The 21532-nt window shown below is 42.4% G+C and overlaps 2 protein-coding genes across 2 annotated transcripts in view; one reads left to right on the forward strand and one right to left on the reverse strand.

The window, feature by feature from the left end:
• The window catches only part of RANBP9 (RAN binding protein 9), a 40853-nt gene extending 23583 nt beyond the window's left edge, over nucleotides 1-17270 (forward strand). Inside the window, 10 exon segments of the mRNA XM_037380093.1 lie at nucleotides 2977-2999; nucleotides 4885-5069; nucleotides 5904-6016; nucleotides 7331-7439; nucleotides 8828-9018; nucleotides 10756-10903; nucleotides 12575-12696; nucleotides 14993-15144; nucleotides 15834-15945; nucleotides 16292-17270. Coding sequence (XP_037235990.1) covers nucleotides 2977-2999; nucleotides 4885-5069; nucleotides 5904-6016; nucleotides 7331-7439; nucleotides 8828-9018; nucleotides 10756-10903; nucleotides 12575-12696; nucleotides 14993-15144; nucleotides 15834-15945; nucleotides 16292-16422 — 1286 coding nt within the window. The 3' untranslated portion in view covers nucleotides 16423-17270.
• Nucleotides 17271-17524: 254 nt separating this feature from the next.
• Nucleotides 17525-21518, reverse strand: NOL7 (nucleolar protein 7). The gene is made up of 8 exons (XM_037380097.1): nucleotides 21352-21518; nucleotides 21214-21274; nucleotides 21081-21142; nucleotides 20384-20415; nucleotides 19301-19388; nucleotides 18630-18751; nucleotides 18472-18549; nucleotides 17525-17873 (listed from the first exon to the last, which is right to left on the reverse strand). Exons 1-8 carry the CDS (start codon nucleotides 21486-21488, stop codon nucleotides 17806-17808), a joined length of 648 nt encoding a protein of 215 aa, XP_037235994.1. The 5' UTR covers nucleotides 21489-21518; the 3' UTR covers nucleotides 17525-17805.
• Between the last annotated feature and the right edge of the window lie 14 nt (nucleotides 21519-21532).

A 21532-nucleotide genomic window follows, 5' to 3' on the forward strand; every position in this document is an offset into this window, starting at 1 on the left:
GTCTTTCATGGTAACATTATGTCTGTAAGTCTGTTGTAAATATGAAACTCTCATCGTGTCAGGAGCAAAGTGAATAGTTCTTCTGATAGTCTCATAATCTATGTATGAATTCATTAAAGAGTTGGGAAGGATAACTTGTGTTCCGTTTGCACTAACACGCCTTGTGAGTTTGGAAGGATTTGTTGAGCATCTCATTCCACAGGACCTGCCTTTATGAACTCCACTACTAAATCCACAAATAATACCTGATGTTTAGAAGGTAATAGACAATAAGAGAATTGCAGAACTGCAGAACGGATATAGCTAAAATTCATTGCTGCTGTATAGGGGGATACCTAGCCTTCACTGAAACCTTACATTGGATGGGTGTTATTTTGAACGTGTTGGAGAACAGTGTATTTTGGATTCCCAGTCTGGAGTCATGCAGTGTTGGGCTAAAGCCATGCATTATATAAATTGTGCTAAAATTAAGTCCATTAAATTCTTGTGGTAAATTTTAGTATTATGCAATGCTGCAAGACAATTTTTGATTTTGAAGAAGTCAGGAGAGGGAGTAGAGTTAAAATTCTTTATACAGTATATATAATAATTCAGTTATTCAGTGAAATTTAATGAGCAAACATACAGAGTGTAACAAAAGAAGAGGAAAAACCTATTTCCTGCATTAAGGAGAGCAAAGGCCTGGGAAGAGATCTTGGAATTGTGCTTAGGGGAGTAGGAGTTTTAAGGGATGAAGCTCAGAAGGAAGAAATTAGGTTTTTGTCATGGGTGGAAATGTGATAAGAAGAGATACTATCTTGAAATGAAATAAGAGGTTGTTGAGATAGGGACTCTTGAAGTCACTGTTCTGTTTTCTCATATTGCCAAAAATGAGGAAGGTTTGGAAGGTACTAAGGGGAAGGACATGGTTTAAATTCTCCTTTTCTCTCAGAACAAGACTGCCTGTTTGCTCAGGCGCTGAGCAAACATCTAACTTTGGAGTTTTCCTGCCTCTACTCAGAGCAGGGCTTAGGTGCCTCCAGAGGTCGATTCCAAGTAATCATTTCTGTGATTCTGGTCTATCATCCCCTGATGTTACTTCTGAATTGTGTGAGTCTATATACCTGGACTTAATACCTTGACAGCTATGGCAGTGGGACGCTTGAACCACACACTGCATAGTTATTTATTTTGGCCCTGTTTCAGGTTAACATGTCAGAATGGAAGATAACAGGCTCAGGTTGTGTTTACCCAAATCTTTAACAGGGTTAAAGCTGAGAAGGGTAGTCTTACTCCCTTTTTGGGAACTAGTAACAGTGTGCCTGCAGGTAAGGTGGATCAGATTGATGAGCCACTAAACAGACACTGTTTTTCTGACTACCCTTATCACGTGCATGGAAGAGCTAAGAAGGGAGGAGCAGAACTTGCTCTTTCAGTGGAAGTCTTCAAGCAGACTGGATTAGTCTGACTGTTGAAACAACACTCCAAGTGATTAAAATCTGTTCAAAGAGAACAGAATGGCACAGGTGACAAGAGGCTAGTAAAATGTCATCTGTCATAGACAGAGTCTGACAAACACTTTATGGATTTCAGAAGGAAACCTGGCAGCTGTTCTGCTGTCGTGGGCTTTGCTAGCTTGAATTTCTGACAGAGGAAAAATGATTCTGTGTTTAGGGGAAGAAGAAATCAGAAATTTTGGCTGTGTTGCTAAGTAGTTGTTGCTGCTAGTTGTCGAGAATTCCTGTACGATCATGACTTGAAGGAGATTAATGTTTTTTCTCAGGCCCACAGATGCAGTCTAGAGTATTGGAAATCTCTGGCTTAGCCTGGGATTTGATGCTGCAAAAAGGGCTAAGCAATTATTTACGCAATTGTGAAATCCATCTTGCCTACTGCCGTGATTATTTTGGAAAAGGGTGAGCTGGATGTCAAAAATGTGCCAAACGGAGAAAGTAGTAATAGCTTAGAAAAAGTTAGGATGTAAACAGGTAATAAATAAAACAATAGCTTTAAGATATGATTGGAGGAGACAGATTCATTCTGTCTTTCTTTTGTATCAAAGATGGGTGTAAAGAATCCCAGATGCTCTTGAGATTTGAAATTTTGGTGAAAACTGAGAAGGAAAACAGGGGAATTTAGGACAAAAGATTAAAAGCTTTGTTTTAATCTTAAATTTGAAAAGACAGTGATGCAAAATAAATAAGAGTTTGAAGGCATAAGGGCATTTGAATCATTATGCAGTCATGAAAAAACCTGAATACTTGCAACAATAAAGGAAATTATGAAATACTGTTATCATTTGGGTGTCAGAAGGAGATTTCCTGATACTTATTTTTTTAACTGAACGCTCATCCCCACCCCCCACCCATATTGCGTAAAGTTCCTGAAGGGAAGAGGTCAGATTTTTCTCTAATCCTGAGACAGCAACATCACTGCCCTGGTCTTATGGGTAGATGAATGCTTGTAATTATATAACGAGATATTAATCTGTTCTGTTTGAAAACCAAAGCACCCTGGCATGGATTAGAGGGAAACATTTACCAGACTAGTTTGGGACATTATAGACATGTGCTGCTCGTGTAAGGATAATTCTACTTATGAAGAAAAGTAATAGCAAACAAGAAGGCACACCAATGAATCCTGGTGCTGCAGCATTGAGACATGCAAGTGAAAAAATATCTTCAGATACTCTTTTTTTTTTTTTCCTCTTAATTTTAATCTGTAGCCAAGATTTTCGTAGTTTCTAATCTGCATATCTCTGAGGTTTCTAAATCTTACACCCCAAAACTGAGGGCCAGTTGAGTACTTTTGAATGACAGTTACTTTTGCCAAGTATTGCACTTTTATCACTCACGCACATCGTGGATGTCACGATACTTCACTGCTTATTTCTAAGATGGTTTGGGTGAGTTTTCTGAACATGCAATGATACACTTAAGAAAGTGAGGCCAGAATCCATACTTATGGAAATTAATCTTAATTTTCTTTTTGTTACAGGCATCGCTTTCACAGATTTACCGGTAAGATAAGTGCATTTTTGAACAGCTTTCCTTTATGTTATAAACAGCAGTTTCACATGTAACTTGGATTTACCTTACGCTTCTTGGAAATGCAATGATAATCTTCTTAACCTATTTAATATCAGATGTTTCTCCTCATTTCAGTAGTGATTTAGTTGAAGCAAAATGTTTTTGGTTTTTACACCGATCTTCACAGGGGTTTTCCTTTTCAGCTTTTTAACAGGCAGTTCTAATGGAAGTTTAGCAGAAAATAATACATACAAGTAGTTAGTACATACTTTATTTGACACATGCAGGCCTTACATGCAGGCTATAAGCTGTATTCAGCACAGTGCGTGTGTGTGCGTGTGTCAGGCTACTTCAGACGTGGTCACTATAACTCATTCTTGATGCCTCATTTTCAAAATCTTTCTCTATATTGTTCACTCCGTAAGATCAAACATATCAAATTTTTTGAAAGAAAGCTGCAGATACCTGAAGTCCAGTCAATTACATTGTACTTCCTTTAAAACTGTTATGAATATGTTCCCTGTGCTACTGGTACAGGCATGATGCTGCACTTACTTTGTTTCTTTCTCATCTGTTCGTTTCTGATTTATTTTGGTTAGGGTGCTGTGTGTGATGCACTTCCATCTGGCAGCTGCTCCGTTTGCAGTGGCCTTAGGATGCCGTATTAAGGAAATGAAGATTCCTAAGGAATAGGATACTAAGATAAATAGATCTTATTTATACTAAGGAATAATAAATATACTAAGGTACTAAGGAAAAATGAAGTCAGTAGCCTGGGGTGCCTCTCAGCCCCTGCCACTGGCTTTTTGGTCTCATTAAAAGATTTGAGATTTGTGCTTTCTTGGTTAGTCTAGACTAGCCTCTTGACTATGAGCAAGGTTTATTTAAAAAAAAAAAAAAAAAAAAAAAGTGGGTGTGTGTAGAAATGGGAGCAAGATCAGCTTGGGCATGGTTTTAACAACCAGAGTATTTTTCTTTAATTTCAGTGGGTTTGCTGGGCTTTAGTGTTCCTACCAATCTGCATATTGGTAACTTCTGATAGCTTTGACTTAATTAGCATGTGGTTCTGTAGACCAACATGCCATACCACCATTGATTGCGGTGTAAATACAATGTAGGTATATTTATAAGTAAAGAAAAACCAGCAACTATACCCCAACTGACTGCACTGCCGTTGCTGAGATGCTAGTTGCATTTAAGAAAGTTACTTTAATCCCACCAGGCAGAGTTTGTTTTTTCTCATATTTGGCATATTTCAAGTTTGCATGGAGACCTAATCTCTAAGCAGAAAATAAAACTGAGACAGCAATAAAGGCTTTAAAAATCTTTTTCTAGATACAAGTCCAGGAATTCACGAGAACTTCAATGCACTGTTACAGTTCTTTTTAGGTGCTACACTTGGACTTTGAGGCTAATGAGTTCTCTATCCTGTCAGTTCTTACTGCTAAGATTCACCCATGTTTTAAGTATTTCACCCCAAAAGGAAAATGGCCCACTTTGTAAGTTTAATTTTTGTTCTCTTTTTAAAAGAAACTTTAATCCTGGTCTTTAAAATAATTCAAAAAATGGTATTTGATATTTTGTGAAATTGAAACCAAAAGTTGTAAACTTTAGCACAGTTTAGAAAGTTTTACTAAAATTATCAGCAAGGCTTTCTTAATTCAAAATAAAAAAAATATGGCCACTGGGAATAAAATTAATCAGTCATTGTATTGCTGGAATCGTAGAAGTTGTTTTAACAGCTGGACAGATGATCCAGAGATATTTGCTTCTTCACACTACTAGTAGCATTGGGGATATTATTACAGAGATGGAAAAACAAACAAAGCGGGGAATTTAGAATAAGAGGAAAAAATAATTAAAAAATTTCTTGCAGCCAAACTTGTACCCTACAGTAGGGCTTCAAACACCAGGAGAGGTTGTGGATGCTAATTTTGGACAACACCCATTTGTATTTGATATTGAAGACTATATGCGAGAATGGAGAACCAAAATTCAAGCACAGATTGACAGATTTCCGATAGGAGATCGGGAAGGAGAGTGGCAAACAATGATTCAGAAGTAAGACTTTGAATATTGTTCATTTTAAAAAAATGTTAACAATTGCATGGTTTCAAAGATGTTTAAAACATTGTACCTGTTGTCTTATGCAAAACGTTACAGATAGTATTAAAAACTGGTACAAATAATTTTGTTAACAGGTTTGATAAACATGTATGAAATTGATCATGAATAGATGTTTGGGGAAGAGTTGTATACACCATTAATAATTAAGAGTTTATAATGATAAGCGTAAGCCTTCCATTCTGATTTGACCTATGTAATGTAGTTTGGGGAGTTTAGAAAAATTGCTGTGGTTGTAGTGGGCAGTTTTAATACTTTGGGCTCTGGAAATTTCCCTCCACATTCTCAGCCTTCGGCATGCCACGTTAAGTTGTGGGTTGTTAGTGTCTCAGTTGGAAAAACAGTGGTTGTGGCTTTGCATTTTTTATTTCTTCAGTGAAAACAAAGAAAAAGCATGCAGAATTTTCACTTCAGTGTATGTAATGGGCAAAAAAAAGAAATTTAATTAGCAGGTAATATTTTAACTGAGCCTGCCTTTAGATGATTAATGATTTTTATTATAATAAATAAAATAAAGAAATATTTATTAATTATTTTATTAAAAAATCGTAAAATGACACATCTTTTAAACTTTTTTCTGTGCAGTGTTTTGAAGAAGATACTACCTCTTAATTACTTTTGTCTGACTTGTACAGAAATTTCTGAGTTTCAAGTAGACTTCTTTTAATTCAGTCACATTTTTTTCAGAAAAGGGTTTTTACACTCAAGAAGTTTTGGTTTTTTATCTGTATTTAATGAATGTTTCTGGGTTTTGTGTTTGTTTATTTTTAGAATGGTATCATCTTACTTAGTTCACCATGGATACTGTGCAACAGCAGAGGCATTCGCCAGATCCACAGACCAGACTGTGCTAGAAGAATTAGCTTCCATTAAAAATAGACAAAGTAAGGCTGGAAAGCACGTTACATCCTTTTTTCCTCCCTTAAACAAATATTACGTAAAACTTTATCTTACGCATCACTGTAGAATTTCCTTTCAGGACCACTCCATAGTACGGTTCTTTGCTGTCATGTAAAGTTACACACGTATGAACAGCGGGTTAACGCTTTGGAACTTGTTTGATGTAGCAGAATGTGGTACATTACCTGTTGTCTTTCTCTTGAATGGAAAATTGTGATCTGTCTCAAACAACTGTGTGTAATGTCTCTAAACGAGTGTTTGTGAGAGCTAATGGTCAGTCACAAACAGGAATATAAAACTTAGTCTTGGCAAACATTTAGACTTTTTATCTTAAGTGTGAAAAGGGGTAGAGATTAGGGAATGCTTTATAAGTTAAATCAAATTTGAGTTTTCCTGCTTAACAGATGTGAGGGGGAAGAGGACAAGGAGAACTAACAGCAGTTCAGTTCTGACTTGCTGTGGCAGTGCTGTTTGGCAGCCTGATTTAAAAACACCTTCCCCGTTCATTTAAATCCCTGCTCAGTGAACACAAGCATTTGTGTGACTGCATGCCGTACCAGATGGGGGAACTGCTCTGGCTGAAAAATAGCCCGTTCGTTGGGCAGTTTCTCATTTGGATCGATTTCTCTGTTGGTGCGGTAAGACCTGTGAGGCTGTTTGCGACTTGTGCCAGGTTACAGCAACAGAAGCATCAATTAAAGCAGGGACTGTTCTGGAAAGGTTTAGTCAACTGTAACCTGACTGGAAGTATGTCTTGTAGGTGAGAAAGACTAAATTTTGTTTTTTATTAGTCCAAATTGAACCTATGGGAGTGGGATGCAATTTGGATGTTCTTGGGTGACGATAGTTTGGTATGAGCTTATTTATAAAGGTGTGAAAATGACAAATCACAGAAGAGTGTCTGCAATCTTAAGCTAGCTCTAAATGTGCAATCTGAGTACAAAGTAGTTGTATGCTGGCAATAAATAAAAATACAGAGTACTCATTTAGATATATGTAGGTGGAGTGCAGTTCTTAAATTTTCCTATTGAACATTTTAAGGAAGCATGATCTTTCTTTACACTATTTTTTTCTAAGAGGAAAACACCTTGTTGATTGATGGTTGCAGTGTCTTTTAATCGTTAATTTACATGTATGAATCCGTAAGCTGTCCATTTAACTGATGTTGGTTTTGGTGAACAGAAATTCAGAAACTGGTTTTGGCAGGATGAATGGAGAACCCATTGAAACAACATAACAGCTGTATCCAAGTTTACTAGAAAAAAATCCTAATCTCTTATTTGTTTTTTGGTGAACAGGAATTCAGAAATTGGTTTTAGCAGGAAGAATGGGAGAAGCCATTGAAACAACACAACAGTTGTATCCAAGTTTACTAGAAAGAAATCCTAATCTCTTATTTGCATTAAAGTGAGTCTTCAAATTATACAGATGTGTGTTTATAGATGGCACAGTACCTTCTGAGACAAGACAGTTACTCATTTAAAGCTTTCACAGAAGTTTAAACAAAGTTAAGCAGCGTTTTTTAGAAAATGTGTATACTGCACTTTTTTTATGCTATATTATTTGCTACATGTTTAACTAGGTTTTGTCATCGAGGTCCTGTTTTGCAGCATAATTCACATCTTGCTGTAGACTTGTTCTCTAGAACTAAGTTTTGTAATTTTTTGAATAAATTTTAATCGGTTTGGGTGTCAAGTAAAACTTAAAATGTAAACTGATATAGTATCATCACATTCAAGATGGTCAAGAGCCCTGTTGGCATAAGTTGGTCTGTTCCTCCAAATGGGTGACTGACTTTAAAGACCAGTTTAAATGAGCTGTTTCACTCCATGTCACTTTACTAGAAACCTGTGGCTAATACTGTGCAAATTCCATAATTCCAGAGAGATCTCTTGGCTTCCCAGGCACACAATAGTCACCTTCGTTCTGGCATTTTTACTTGCCAGCTGCGCTGATCTTCCAGAATTTTGTATCACGTTGTAGTGTTTGAATGCAGGAAAAAAAACTGTTATCTCCTGTAAGAACAAAGCACTTTAAGTTTCATGTTCAGTTAAGTAACTTGGAATGTGTTTGAAGTCTGTCACGTTCAAGTGCTGAACAGAATTCATGTGATAGTACTGCAGACTTACCACAGAATTCACAAAATGAGAACATTTTGATCAAAGACTTCACTCGATAACGTCAACTGTATGTTATCTTTTTCTCAATCTGTCTTTCTAAATTTTGCCTGCTCTATTGAGGCTATCTAAGCCTAAAAACATAAAGCAGTAGTTCTCAGCTTCCTTAAAGTCCATAGTAAAACCTCCTTATCTAAAATAAAATTGACAAAGAGCAACAGCCTCTAAAGGGAAGGTTTGTATCTGAGCTTGCTTTTCAGACCGTTTTCTAGTGCAAATGTTTAATGTTAAGTTACCGTTTAATGTCAAACTCTGTTCTCATTTACTTTGAGAGAAATGATAGACGTGACAACGTAACGACATATCCTTCTCAAGAAATAACCTTGCCCCTGCCAATAAAACCAAACAGTTAAACCAAGAAAATATAGCTTCTCTAAACTTTGAAGACTTATTGACAAAGTCTGTCCTCAGAGGACAATATTCCTGTTCTCCTCCCTCACAAATTTTGTAATTGCGTATTTTTGGCTGAATACTCCAAAGCTTATTGATGATTGGGTTACTGACATCCAGCATTTTGTTGAGTCAGACTCTTTGTATATTTAACACTAAAATTAAATCGTTGGTAAATTGAAATGTGAAAATTGTTTTATTAGCTTAACTTTTTTGCCTTTTGTTTAGGGTGCGCCAGTTTATAGAGATGGTGAATGGTACGGACAGTGAAGTGCGGTGTTTGGGAGGCCACAGTCCAAAATCTCAAGACAGTTACCCTGTTAGCCCACGATCATTCAGTAGTCCTAGCATGAGTCCCAGCCATGGAATGAATATTCACAATTTGGCAACAGGCAAAGGGAGCGGCACACACTTTTCTGGTAAGTTGGTGTGGAAGATAGAGTACATAGATTTGGATCCACCACACCGTGCAGATGATTTTTTTTTTTTTTCAGTTAAGTATTGGGAGACCTTACAAATACTCACAGCCTGACAATTTGTTTCACTGGAGAGTTGATACTGAATACTTTGTATAGTTTTAATGATTAAAATATGTGATTCTCAGTCACTGGGAAAGGGAGAGTATATAAATAGAATCAAACCTTTTTTGCACGTGCTCTTGGTTTTACTAAGGGTTTGCAAATTAGTTTGCCACTGATTTCTAAAGAAATACTTGTTTCTGGGAGGTGAAAGGTTCTGACAAAAAATTCTGTCCTTTCAATTATAATATATGGCTTGGGCAAAATGGTTTAAATCCAGTAAGTGGTGTATACGATCAATCTCCTGTGGTGTTTAATGGAGTAGTAGGAACAGCTGCTTTTGTGTAGGAAATGCCAGGAGCTAGGTGGTGGGGTTAGGTAAAAGACTTCCTGCTGGCAGCCAAATTTCAGTCTGCGCGGTTGAAACAGTTGTGAGAAGTGTCGAGGTGGTGGGAAACCTTCGGAGCTGCCCCATGCCTGTGGGGAGACTCCCGCACCCTCCAAAGCACCCCTGCAGGGAAGGTCTTGGGCATGTTAAAATGGTACGTGAACATGTCATCTTTGAACCCAAGATTCTGAAGGTAGTAGAGGCTGTCAGTTTTCACTTTTGTTTCATTCTTAAATCCAAACTGGCGCTGACTGGGGACTTTTTATTTCTCTTGGTGGGGTTGAGTAGGAAGTCAGTGTAGCCAGGCCACCGGCACCCCTGCTGCCCCTGGAAAGGCAGTGGCTTCACCTTTCTTCCCTCTGTGCCAAGGCAATGCTATCGTGTGTGAGTGGAGATCTGCTTAGGTTTTCTGTTCTGCAGGTGGGATGTCTTGCAGAAAGTACCTCAGACTTCCTAATCTTGAAAGCAAAGGCACCACTTAATCAGCAAGTTGATGAATGTATTATTAGAATTGCGGTTTGGGATTTCCTGAATGGCCACAACTGTTTTGTTTATAATAAACCCTTCCTGTGACCTCTTTCTTACTTAGAAGATACTAGGGAGCTCCAGCTTTTGGGCTTGACAGAACTGGCAATTACATGTTTGCTTCAAAGAGTAGTTTCTCGATTGGGTTTTAGAAGGGTCAGAAGAGATTTTAGCCAAGACATCATAATTTCACAACATGGTGTAATTTTATTTAGCAAAGCAAATATTAACAATTAAAATAATTATACGGGGGAGGGAGGGAGGTTGTATTTATGTGTAGCAACATGTATTTTCAGCACTGAATTTTACTGCGTATTTATCGAGAGAATTATGTGATTAGGAATGAGTAAGATGTGTGTCTGCTTCCATTCATAAAGATTACAATGGCCTAGAAAAGATTTTCAGGTCTTTCAGAAACAGTGTATCAGTTCTAAAAAAAAAATATTATACCTTGATGCAGTTTTCTGGGTTACTGATGGCTAGGTACACCTGAAAAGCCTTCACAGGTGTGTGTTGGTACTTGTTAATGATGCTGAACTTCTGCAATGTAGAAGCCTTAAAGGTTCAAATACCTGAAATACGGAGGCTGAGTATGTTGGTTTATCTGTTTGGCAAATCGAGCGTTTCCTGACCAGGAACAATTAAGTGATACTTACTTCACTTCTATAAATCGGTACTTACAAATAAGTTTGTAGATGATGACAATTATTAAAACTTTCTTTCAGGGTTTGAAAGTAGTTGCAGTAATGGAGTAATATCGAATAAAGCGCATCAATCATACTGTCACAGTAAACACACGACTACCAGCTTGAATGTACCAGAGCTGAACAACATAAATGTATCAAGATCACAGCAGGTTAACAGCTATTCCAGGTGAACAAACTTCAGATGCTTCTAACTGACGTGAAGGCTTGTGTTGTCCATGTGTTTGTATTGCAGAGAAGAGTGTTCAGTGGGATTTGATGTGATTTTTTTTTTTTTTTCCTTAAGGACAGTTAAAACATCCAGTGTAAGGGGCCAACAGCTTGTGATCACCCTAGTGTGATCTGGTTTTAACTGCTCAAGCTCAGTAGACTGTTTTCTTGTGTTTGGTTAAAGAAATGCAATGGACAAAAATAAATTACCTGGCTTATAGCTATTTATGGCCAGTTTTGAAGCTGTATAGTGAAGATTAACTAGCTCTCTGGCACTTGAGATTTTAATTTAAGCCACTGACATTGATTTAAGCATGTTGCCTGTAGGTAGTGAAAGGTTTTTTAGATACTCTGTTTGTGGCAGTATCTGCAAAGTAAACACAATTGAGATGCATATGAAATGTGAACTCCCCTCCACTGCACACACAAGAGCTGTTTGCCTTCTCCAATCACTGTCCCTTGTGCAAACACATTCAATTCAGAGCATGAAAATGGATGTATTAACCAGGGTTAACAGGGTTATTCATAACCAGTAAATACTCAGCTCTGGGTTGCACAGATGCAGCAGAACCTGACTTGATGTGAAATATATAACAGGACTCAGCTGGGCTGTCCAAAATGGATTCCCAGAACTCCCAAGGGGGATGCGATGATGTGGTGGTGATAACAAAAAAATATTTCAGTTGGATGGTGACGATAGGGGGGGACGAGTAACATTTTTTAACTTCATGATTTGTGTTTGCGTCAGCAATTGGCTCTGCCAAAAAGTCTGGCAGTGTCCGAGCAACTTTGAGATTTGTCACAGGAGGAGGACAATTCCTTGGCTGCAGTGTTGCCCACTCAGAGAGGCCTTTCCGCAAAGGAAGCTGAGTATTTCTGGTTACGTGGAAGCAAGATATTAAACTTTTAAATTGAATCTCTCTGGTCCTGAGAGAGCGTTTAGGTTGCCATTCTCCATGGCGAAACAGAACAGATTCGGATGTAACTGTCTGCAAAGCTCAGTCCCCAAAGCCGCGCTGGCATTTTCTGAAAGTGCTTCTGTGACCCGCTGCGAGCAAAGTGGTGTGAGGAGTTACATGCTCTGAATTTGCCCCTAGTATCTCTCTTCAGTGTCTTGGTTTACTCAGTATTTGCTTGGGGTTATTCTTCTTTTGCCTTGTCATTCTACTGAGAGTAAATGACAGATGAAGGCTTTTTTGGAATCCATTTACCTAAATATGATAGTCTTAAAGTAGGCTATATATTGAGTTAACTGTGGGGTTTTTTTAAAGAAGTGGGAATAGTATATTTTCTCAACGCCTTTTCTCCAGCTCTGTGTATGTAGATACCCAAACAAGGTAAGAACTTTTTGGTGTGTATTTAGAAAGTGTTATACTAACTCCTGATAATGGTGGACATGTTTAATTTTTCAGCATCTGAAACTTGTTTCAGTGGATGCTGATGCTAGTTGAGAGCGCCTTACAACCTCCCTGGTGCTCTGGTATCGCCAGTTGCTGTGGGAAAAACTTGGTAATATTTAAAAGCAGCTTTTCAGTAGCCAAGATGAGAAAGTACTGTGCTGAAGTTGTGAAGAAGAGAACACAAAGTACTTCAATGCAAGTAAAACTTTTATTTATTATTCTCTTTTCAGCAATGATGTAGACATGGAAACAGATCACTACTCCAATGGAGTTGCTGAGACTTCATCCAATGGCTTCCTAAATGGTAGTTCTAAACATGATCACGAAATGGAAGAATGTGACACAGAAATGGGTCTGCAGTGATATTTCTTACATTTTTATTAAGTGATGGCAACAAGGTTATGTTTTTACTTGCAATGCTTCCCAACTTGAAAATTAGGGGTATTAGTTCAAATCTTAATATTTTTTTTGGCTTGTTTTGCTATTAGATGTAAATTTTATAACCACTGATTTAGGTGGTCCAGTGTCAGTGTGAGAACAGGGGAAACTGGCGACTCGTGGATATTGAAATTAGCATCATTTCTAAGGAAGTACCCTTGAGAAGAAACATGCTTCTTCTCAAGAAGCAGTAGCATGCCTGGGTTCGGCTTGGCAGGTTGCTTCTCCCTCTTCCCCTAGTCCTCTTGCCATTCGTGGTTCTCATGGCACTCAACAGTAAGAGTGGAAACTCCAGATCACTTACATTGAAGAATGCAAAGTGCTAGTATTAAATGCTCAAGAAAAGAGCTGTATTTGGGAACTGAGATGTAAAAAACCAAGCAAGTTTTCCACCCAAAAAATACCCCGTTTCACATAATTGTGGTCTAACAAATAACTTCTACTTAACCTGTTTTTTTATACTGGTTGTACCTGTTGACATTAGTGACAAACGAATATTTAAATTCCCTCTGATGGCCAGCACACCATAAAAAGATCCTGTCCCCACCCAGTAAGGGCGGTCAGGTCATGTCGGTGCAGAGGGGCTGGGGCCGGGGCAGCGGTTGTTGCTGCTGCCCACCTCCCAGGGAGTGGAGGAATCCAGCCCAGCCGGTTCTGCAGTTGCAGAACTGTCTTCTCAAACCATAATGTGTCAGTTAATAATGTTTAAATGAAATGTGACACTTGGGAGGTCCCTGGTAAGCCTGGAGGATGCAGTGATACCCAGAGCCATCTGTGACCGCTGCAGAGCTGGGGGGGACGTGCTGCTGCTGACCACGCAGCTTTGCTGGTAAACACCAGATAACTGTTGCAAAGCAGCTCTAATTCTGCTCCAGCCCCGGAGGCGGGAGATGCGGATCGCCAGGCTGTTTTCCCTGCGTTACGTTCTGTAACTGGATAATAACAAGGCCTCGCTTCTTTACTCTCTTTGCAGCCTTTTCCACAGAGGCTGGCTGTGTCAGACAAGAAGCGGCTGCACAGGGCGCAGAGTTGTTTGTGGTGGTTGTTTTTTAATGTAGTTGTTTTCTGTCTTTGGAAAATGATGTCCTAGGTTGGGCTGCAGCTCACAACAAACACCGCTGCTTGAAGACTTGTGGGTGCTTCACCTTTGTAAAAAAGAAATGTGGCTCCTCAACCTACATTGTTTACCCTTCCCCACCCCCACCCCCCACCCGGTTTGAGTTTGGTGGGTTTTTTGCTTTTTGAGATATGAAGTATATACTCCTTAGTGTATGTAATGTTAAGTAGGTAGACTTTTTCCAGAGGTGATATCTAAGAGAGAAAAAAAAAAAAAGTGGCCACTTACAAATCCTTGTTTGAAATACTGGTCGAAACACATAGCATAGGTCAAAACAGAGAGCAATATTAAAATCAGAAGAATGATTTTGTAATTCAAGTGTACGTCCAAATTTTGATTTGGAACTCAATTCCGTTGCTGAAAAAAAGCGAGGAATGGATAAATGCCCCTCCCCCCTTTTTTTTACAGGTTGCTTTAGTTGTAAATTTAAAAAAAAGAAGGCAGAACTTTCAGAGATGCCAAGGGTTGATTTACTGTTCATAAACTGCATTAATATATTTTAAAATCACTCTTGGGGGGGAATATTGTAGAAACAAAAAGAAACCAATTGTAGGGTTTGGCTTGATTACCAAATGTAACAAAATGTCCAAATTATTAAACTAATACATTCTACAAGGAGTATGAACGGTCTAAGTGACCATCTTGTGGCAACACCCACGGTGGCTGTTGGGGCAGTTCAGGGGTTTTAACCCCCTAATTAGCAGTTCCAGATTCAGTTCCAGCACTTCAGAAGTGCAACACCAAAGCATTACCAAGGTAGAACTGCGTTGACAACTGCTTATTTTTGTCGTTAATAAACTCCCATAAAATTTTAGGGTAGAACTTGGTTTATAGTCAGTTTAAAATAACCATTGCAAAATAAACAGCGTGTGTAGACAGCCTTTGCTGTTAGTTAACTAAGTCTCTTTAACGTTCCTTAAGGAGCAGCTCAGCAGTGCTCGGTGTAGAACATTGTGGCAAGGTCTCTGCCCCCAGGGGCTTGCTTTCTGGGAAGGAGGTGTCTTCTGGGTGAAATCAGTGCAGATTCTCTAGGTCCATAGATCTGTTACTGTCCGCCCTGCTAGCGGTGATGATGACGATATCGTTTTTGCAGAAGTAGATTCAAGTCAGTTAAGACGTCAGCTATGTGGTGGCAGCCAAGCGGCGATTGAAAGAATGATCCATTTTGGAAGAGAATTGCAAGCAATGAGCGAGCAGCTAAGAAGAGAATGTGGCAAAAACACAGCAAATAAGAAAATGCTCAAGGTATGTGTGATCTTGGAATTGTGGGGGTGTTCAGGTGAACAACCGTGCCGCCCAGCAGCTTTCCGCAGCACGCGGCGCTGCAATACTGCTGGGCTTTATCTTCTGCCATTTTTAAAATTCTGTGTGTGTCTGAGAACAGTATTCTGCTCTTGGCTCCTGTCTTGCGCACGCAGCGTGTTCGCAGGGAAGGTAATTTCATACTGTAAGACAATTGAAACCAGAGGTGAATTTAGCACTTCCCTCTCATTTCTGACCATGTAGCTTGGCCTTGCGAGCCAAAGTGCCACTTTCAGCTCTTGTGATCCATGAACCGCAAGGAAGAGGATTGATACAGGTGCCTGAAATGTGCTCTTGTTAGTACTCTGCGTCTTGCTCAGTTCACCTTGGTTTGAGAATGCTCTGGAAAAAATTCCCCTGCCAAAGACTGAATGCGTGCAATTTTCAGTGTTTTCTCCTTCCCCATCGCTTCCTAAAACACCTCTAACTTTTTTTCTTCCTGGTGGGCAAAACACTGCTTGCTCAAAATGGCACAGGTCCTGCTACAGTTTTTTATCCTTTTGTATTGATGAAGGACACTGACAGTCACCTTTTAATGAATCCCTGAATCAAAATAATGGGTGAAGAAAGTAGCCCTCGTTTTCGCGAGTGCAGTGTAGCTGTGAGATACAGCGAACGTCATCTTTCCGCAGGACGCCTTCAGTTTACTGGCGTATTCAGATCCCTGGAGCAGCCCTGTGGGGAATCAGCTTGACCCGATACAAAGAGAACCTGTGTGCTCTGTACTTAATAGTGCAATACTCGGTGAGTAGGGCCTGGCGGGCTGCACGGTGGTGCGGAGCGCCTCGTGTCCCGCTTGGGGCTGGGTGGCTGACCCAGTCCAGCCGCGATGGGGTACGCTCTTGGTAAAAGGGGCGGGTTAACGGAGCGGGTGTCGTCACCCTTCTGGTGCAAAGCGAATCCGGGCCAGCTCAGCAGCGGTGCTGTGCCAGGGGGTTGGAAACGTCACCTTGTTCCTGCTCTGTCTTGCTGCAGGAGCAAGAGAGACATCTGGGCAGAGTGGTTGAAGCAAGCCGAGCGGTTGTCAGTGTTCAGCGCGTTGCTCTGAAATTAATCGGGCATTTTCACTGCCCCTGTGGTGCTTTTTCAGAGACTCACAACCTGCCAAAGCAGCCGCCGCTCGCCCTGGCGATGGGACAGGCGTCGCAGTGTCTAGGATTGATGGCTCGATCGGGGATCGGATCCTGCGCCTTCGCCACAGTGGAAGACTACCTCCACTAGCTATGCATTGGAAGGTCCGAAAGGTGGGGTGGCATGCTCCACGCGGAAGGTAGACCAGCTCGGCTGACTGGAATTTGGAATTTTAATTATGTACTAAGGACAAGTCTGTTGCTTTATGTTGCTTCCTAGTTTACAGCATGATGCAAATGATTTCTAACTTAGTGTTAGGAGAAAACTTCCATCTTTAAAACCTCTTAGACAACTAAGAGTTGAAACTATCACTGATAATGTCAGACATCTGGATTGACAAGTACTGATCCTTGAAATGATTGTCCAAAACAAACCAAAAATCCTGCTACCTTGTGGTGGGACGGAAGAGGAGATGTGGATGTTTTAGCATGTGGGTGATGTAAACGTCGAGCAGGATGACTTGCCAACCTCCACCCCCATTGTTACATAGTTCAATCAGTGTAATTTGCAAAATGCATAAACACCTGATGGTTTGGATATATAGTGTTGATGGGAAGAAATGATATTTTTTAATGTGTACTGTAAAACTTGAATTACTCAGGAGCTGAGTGAATATGTTTGTTGCTACTTACAATCCCAACCTGTTGATCTTAGTAGTTTTTTGTTTTAACATGGTCTTTTCAACTTTGTTTCCTTGTTTAACTACAGACAGCTTCTGTTGTGTAGACTCACCAGTTTAACTGTTGTATTATAACAGTATTACATGTCAACAGTGTGGTTATGACCTATTTATATAAAAACCAAATATTTAGTCAATTTACAGTCTTAATTTAATCTTTGTACACCTTGCATTTTTAAAAGTGCTTAAATAGTACTATATTGCAATAAAATGTAGTGATATCATAATTAACCAGCCATTAAAAACTTACTTCGACATACACGGTAGCAGGGACTTGTATGCTACGTCTTCGTGGTTCCTGAGGGAGCTCATTCAGCGCTCCCTGAAAATGGGGCTGGGGGGGAAATGTATCTTATTTTTCAAAAGCAATCGTCGGGCTGCACAGGGCGTCCTGCGGTGTGAGCGGAGTTGATGACTGAGGCATTAAGGATCCAGCCTTTCTTTAGAGATGCGACTGAACAGCCTGCAGTAACCAACTGCTGTGAGAGTAAGTGAAGCACCCAGAGCCGTAAGTACAACGTCGTTCATCTTTATTCTCTGCAAGGGAGCTCCCTCACGGAGGCAGCTCTACATGCCTGGGGGAAACACCAGCTGTTGTCAATGAGTATTAAGGATAGAGTTGCTTCCCCAGCCACTCCGCGACTGGGGAGGGAACAGGGAAGTCTGCTGGGATGCAGCCTGGTGCCTTCCGGGGGCTTGAGCTGGAAGCCGAGCGGTGATGGAGAAGTGGGGGAAACACCTTTGCCGTGTTCAGTAACAGTCAATAGCACCTTCTGAAGAAGCTGTCCTCATACTCAGTTTTTCATGTGTGCTGCGAGCCAACGCTTTTTAAACCTTGCTGCTCTTTCCTTTTTTTCTTGCCCTTGAAAGAAAAAAGCTGTCGGTTGCTGTTTCCTTAGCCCGGCTATGGCAGAAGCAGCAGCGCACTGATCACTGCGCATTTCAGAACAAAGCTGCCTGGGCCACTGACAAAGCCCCGTCACCTCACAGACCATGGGCGCCTTCCATGACGGAGGAGCAGCGCGTGGCTATAACCGGTGTGTGTCAAGTCTGTCCCCGTTTGTCTCTGTAGGGACATTTTTTAATGGGGAGAAACAGGCGCTATTTCCCTGCGCTCACACAGCAGGTCCAGCATCTTGGCAGCCCTGCTTTACGTTCTACCTGTCTGAAATTGTTTCCAACAGCTCAGAGGTTGTTAGAACAACAGTTAGTATTTATTTCTACAGATAAACATGTTGTTTCTTAATGTACGAAAAAGGAAGAAATTTTTTCCAAGCTGTGTGTCACGGAGCGCTCGCCGCACCCACTCGGGCTGTAGCGCGCTGCTGCCCTGCCCCAGCTCAGCTTCTGCAAGTTGGGAGCGAGATCCAGCCCTCCCAGGGGAACCGTGCTGGTGCTTTTAAAGTGTATACGTAAACCCATGCACAAAGTAGTACCTAGTCTGACTTTTCTGTACTCACCCCAAGATTTGTCCACAAACTGAACTGCTGCGCTCTTAACTGGTTTTTTCTTGTTTTCAAGGGAAAAAAACTCATTTGCTGAAACAGAGATGAGTGTTAATTACCAAGCTTAACCCAGGCAAACGCAGATGCAGGACCCCCCTGAGGACACTGCTTACCCTGTGCCCGGTTGGCATGTGGGCCGTAGAGCTGCGCCTTTACGAAGTCCAAGGCGAGCTGTTGGTGGAGGCCTGTAAAACTCTGATCTTTTAAGCGCACAGCTGTATAGTTTCCTTTTGACCTAGTTAAATAAGGAGATGTAAATCCCTGGAGCGCCCTTACAGACCCAGAAGGGGCCCGTGCTTTGCTACTCAAGCACAAGAGCAGCCAGTGCTGGTTTCTGACGCTCGGCCAAGCTGTGCAGCGGTATTAACAAAAAAATCAGACCAAGACTCTCAAGCTGTCCTCATGGCTTTGCGCCCCACGCAGTCCCTTGGGACCCCTGAACTAGTCCTACCAGAGGGTGCAGTTCCTCTGTAGGGACAGCAGGGACAAGAAACGGGGGAAGGAAAAGACAACTGAAAGGGAGGAGTAACACGGTGGCTACTGCTGTGCTTGTGGCTGCCCAGTTACATATACAGGATACAGAAGGACTATTTCTCATACAAATTTTGTGTGTGTGTAATATATATAAAAAAATATAACACTTAAAGGCACCATTAGCACATAAATACACTTTCTGAGAGGAGGAGCAACGGCAATGTGAAGGGAGCACTGTGAAGGGAGCACTGCACAGCTGCTGCGCTGCCCCCTCCCCCCCCCCGTGCAGGCAGGAGCACCCCCAATGTACCTGGCACCCTTTCCTTGCTTCTCTTTCTTCACCTGCCTTTGGTCTTGGCCTTGTCTCTGCTTCACAGCCCCACCTCCACTCTGTTTACCTACAATAAATTGAATAGATAACAGAAAAAAATTCCCAAATGTTACAAATTAAGAGCTGTAAGTGAGAGGAACAGGAATGAGATGAGTTCAGCTGTGAAAAGGTGAGGGGTCTTCTGTTAACAGGCATTTTTCAGCAGCTCTGACCAGTAAGAGGTGCTCTGAGAGGGTGGGCAGAGCCTGCCTTGGGGGAGCCCCGCAAAGTCCTGCTGGGCAGCCTGCCCCTGCCCTTCCCTTGGCATCAACACCAAAACCGGGATTCAGCACAGGACAAAACCTCAACACAACAGAGCAGCCACAAGTAACACACGAAGGGGAGCGCTGCTGCGGATTCGTCCTCAAAGTACTTTGGAGGCTTGAGTATTCAAGGCACTGTCCTGAGCCCATCTTGTTTGTGCCAAAACAGTAATAAAAGGAAGAAAAAGTAGCAGTTACACCATCCAGCTACATAATTATGTAAGGAATAGATGAGAGAATTGTTTTAAAAAAAAAAACCACATATGTTTTACAAGTACAGAGGGCTAGAAACCAGCAGTCATGGATGCTCCAGACTCTTCAATTTTCAGAATTAGAAAAAGTTACCTCATTTTTTACAGATGCTATTAAATCACAGCATGATGTGTAAAGTATCACGGCAACTAACAACTCTATCCAGGAATAGCCTTTATAACTTAAAGGCTAAGTATTCATCTCCCTCACGTAATCCTGGCTTTTCTGACACCTGCCCTTTGTTTCCTTAAACACCTCGGGCTCTTTCAACTGAAACCACTGTACAGCAGACCATTTCTGTACAAGGCACAGGACTCAAATTAAACGTGGCTTTAGATTTTTCCTCAGATACTTTTCCTTGGCAATGATCTGTTCAGTCAGTTCAGGTTTTGGACTTCCAGAAGAGCTCTGCACAGGAGCGCTGCCCCGCTGCTTCTCCAGCACAGGGATGCAATCCTGAGGGATTGGGAGAGCACCACACCACCAGTGCAAGCTGCAACATACGTACCTCGCTCAGCTGCCGCAGCCTGCTCATCAGGCCTGTGGGCCAAGAAGGCAAGAGGTTATTCCAACTCACACCCCCCTCTTTCACTCAAAGCCACAAACGCTCCGGCCTCAAGCCCAACCCCACACACACCAGGGCCCACCCGGAGGGGCCATACAGGCTCACCTGTGCTCACCGGGATGGTGGGGTGGCCGTGGCTGGTGCCCACCAAGCCACTCAGCAGAATGAGGGGGGGAAAACAAGATGGCAAACACCCCAAAACTTGTGGGTCAAGATAAAGGCAGTTTAATGAAGCAACAGCCAAAGTTGTGGAAGTGAAGGAAAACAGAAGAAGTTCTTTTCTACTTCCCATGAGAGGTGATGTCCGGCTGCTTCCTGGGAAACAGGGCTTCAGTGTGTGCAGCGGATGCTCCAGAATATGGACATGGTAAATGACGAATGCTCCCCCTCCTCCCTGCTCTGAGCTTTTATATCCGAGCAGGCTGCAATGGCCCTTTGGCCACCCTGGGTCAGCTGTCCTGGCTGTGTCCGTCCCCTCCGCCCCGAGAGCTTGCCCACCTCCCGGTGAGGGGGGCTGGAGCCAGCCCTGAGGCCGTGTGAGCGCTGCCCGGCAGGAGCCAAAGCGCTGCGGTGCTGCCACCGCCTCCCCTGCGATCGCCAGCCCCCCCCCGCGCCCCTCCCCCCCCGCTCGCCCCCTCACCCTGCGGGCGGCGCGGCGGCGGCCAGCTCCTGCAGCACGGCCTCGGGCAGCAGCTTGCGCTTCTGCGGGGAGAGAGGGGGTCAGCGGGGGTCGGGGGACGTCAGTGCGAGGGGTGCGGGCCGGGCCCCCCTACCTTCTGCTCCGCGAACAGCTCCTGCCGCCGCCGCCGCTTCTCCTTCAGCAGCTCCCGGTGCCTGCGGGGAGGCGGGAGGCGCCGTCAGCGTGGCCCCGGGGCTGGGCTGGGGCGGGGTAGGGGTGGAAGGGTCCGTACCTCCGGGCCGCCTCCCCCACGCGCTTCCGCTCGGTCTGGGCCGCCTCCCGTGCCGCGCCGAAGGCCACCTCCTCCGGGGCCTCGTCCTCCGAGGAGGCCGGGCCCAGCAGCGCCGCCACCTTCCCCCGCCGCGCCATGGCCGCGCGCCGCCCGCCCCGCCCCCTGACCCGGCAGCGCTCCG

Source organism: Falco rusticolus, chromosome 3 (assembly GCF_015220075.1).
Source record: "Falco rusticolus isolate bFalRus1 chromosome 3, bFalRus1.pri, whole genome shotgun sequence".
Taxonomy (NCBI): domain Eukaryota; kingdom Metazoa; phylum Chordata; class Aves; order Falconiformes; family Falconidae; genus Falco; species Falco rusticolus.

Coding starts and splice junctions, on each gene's coding strand:
- NOL7 (XM_037380097.1), bottom strand. CDS start 21,488: ATGGCGCGGCGGGGGAAGGTGGCGGCGCTGCTGGGCCCGGCCTCCTCG. Junction 21,143..21,213: donor AGCTGTTCGCGGAGCAGAAG/GTAGGGGGGCCC, acceptor CTCTCCCCGCAG/AAGCGCAAGCTGCTGCCCGA. Junction 18,752..19,300: donor AAGCAAGGAAAGGGTGCCAG/GTACATTGGGGG, acceptor TTATTTAACTAG/GTCAAAAGGAAACTATACAG.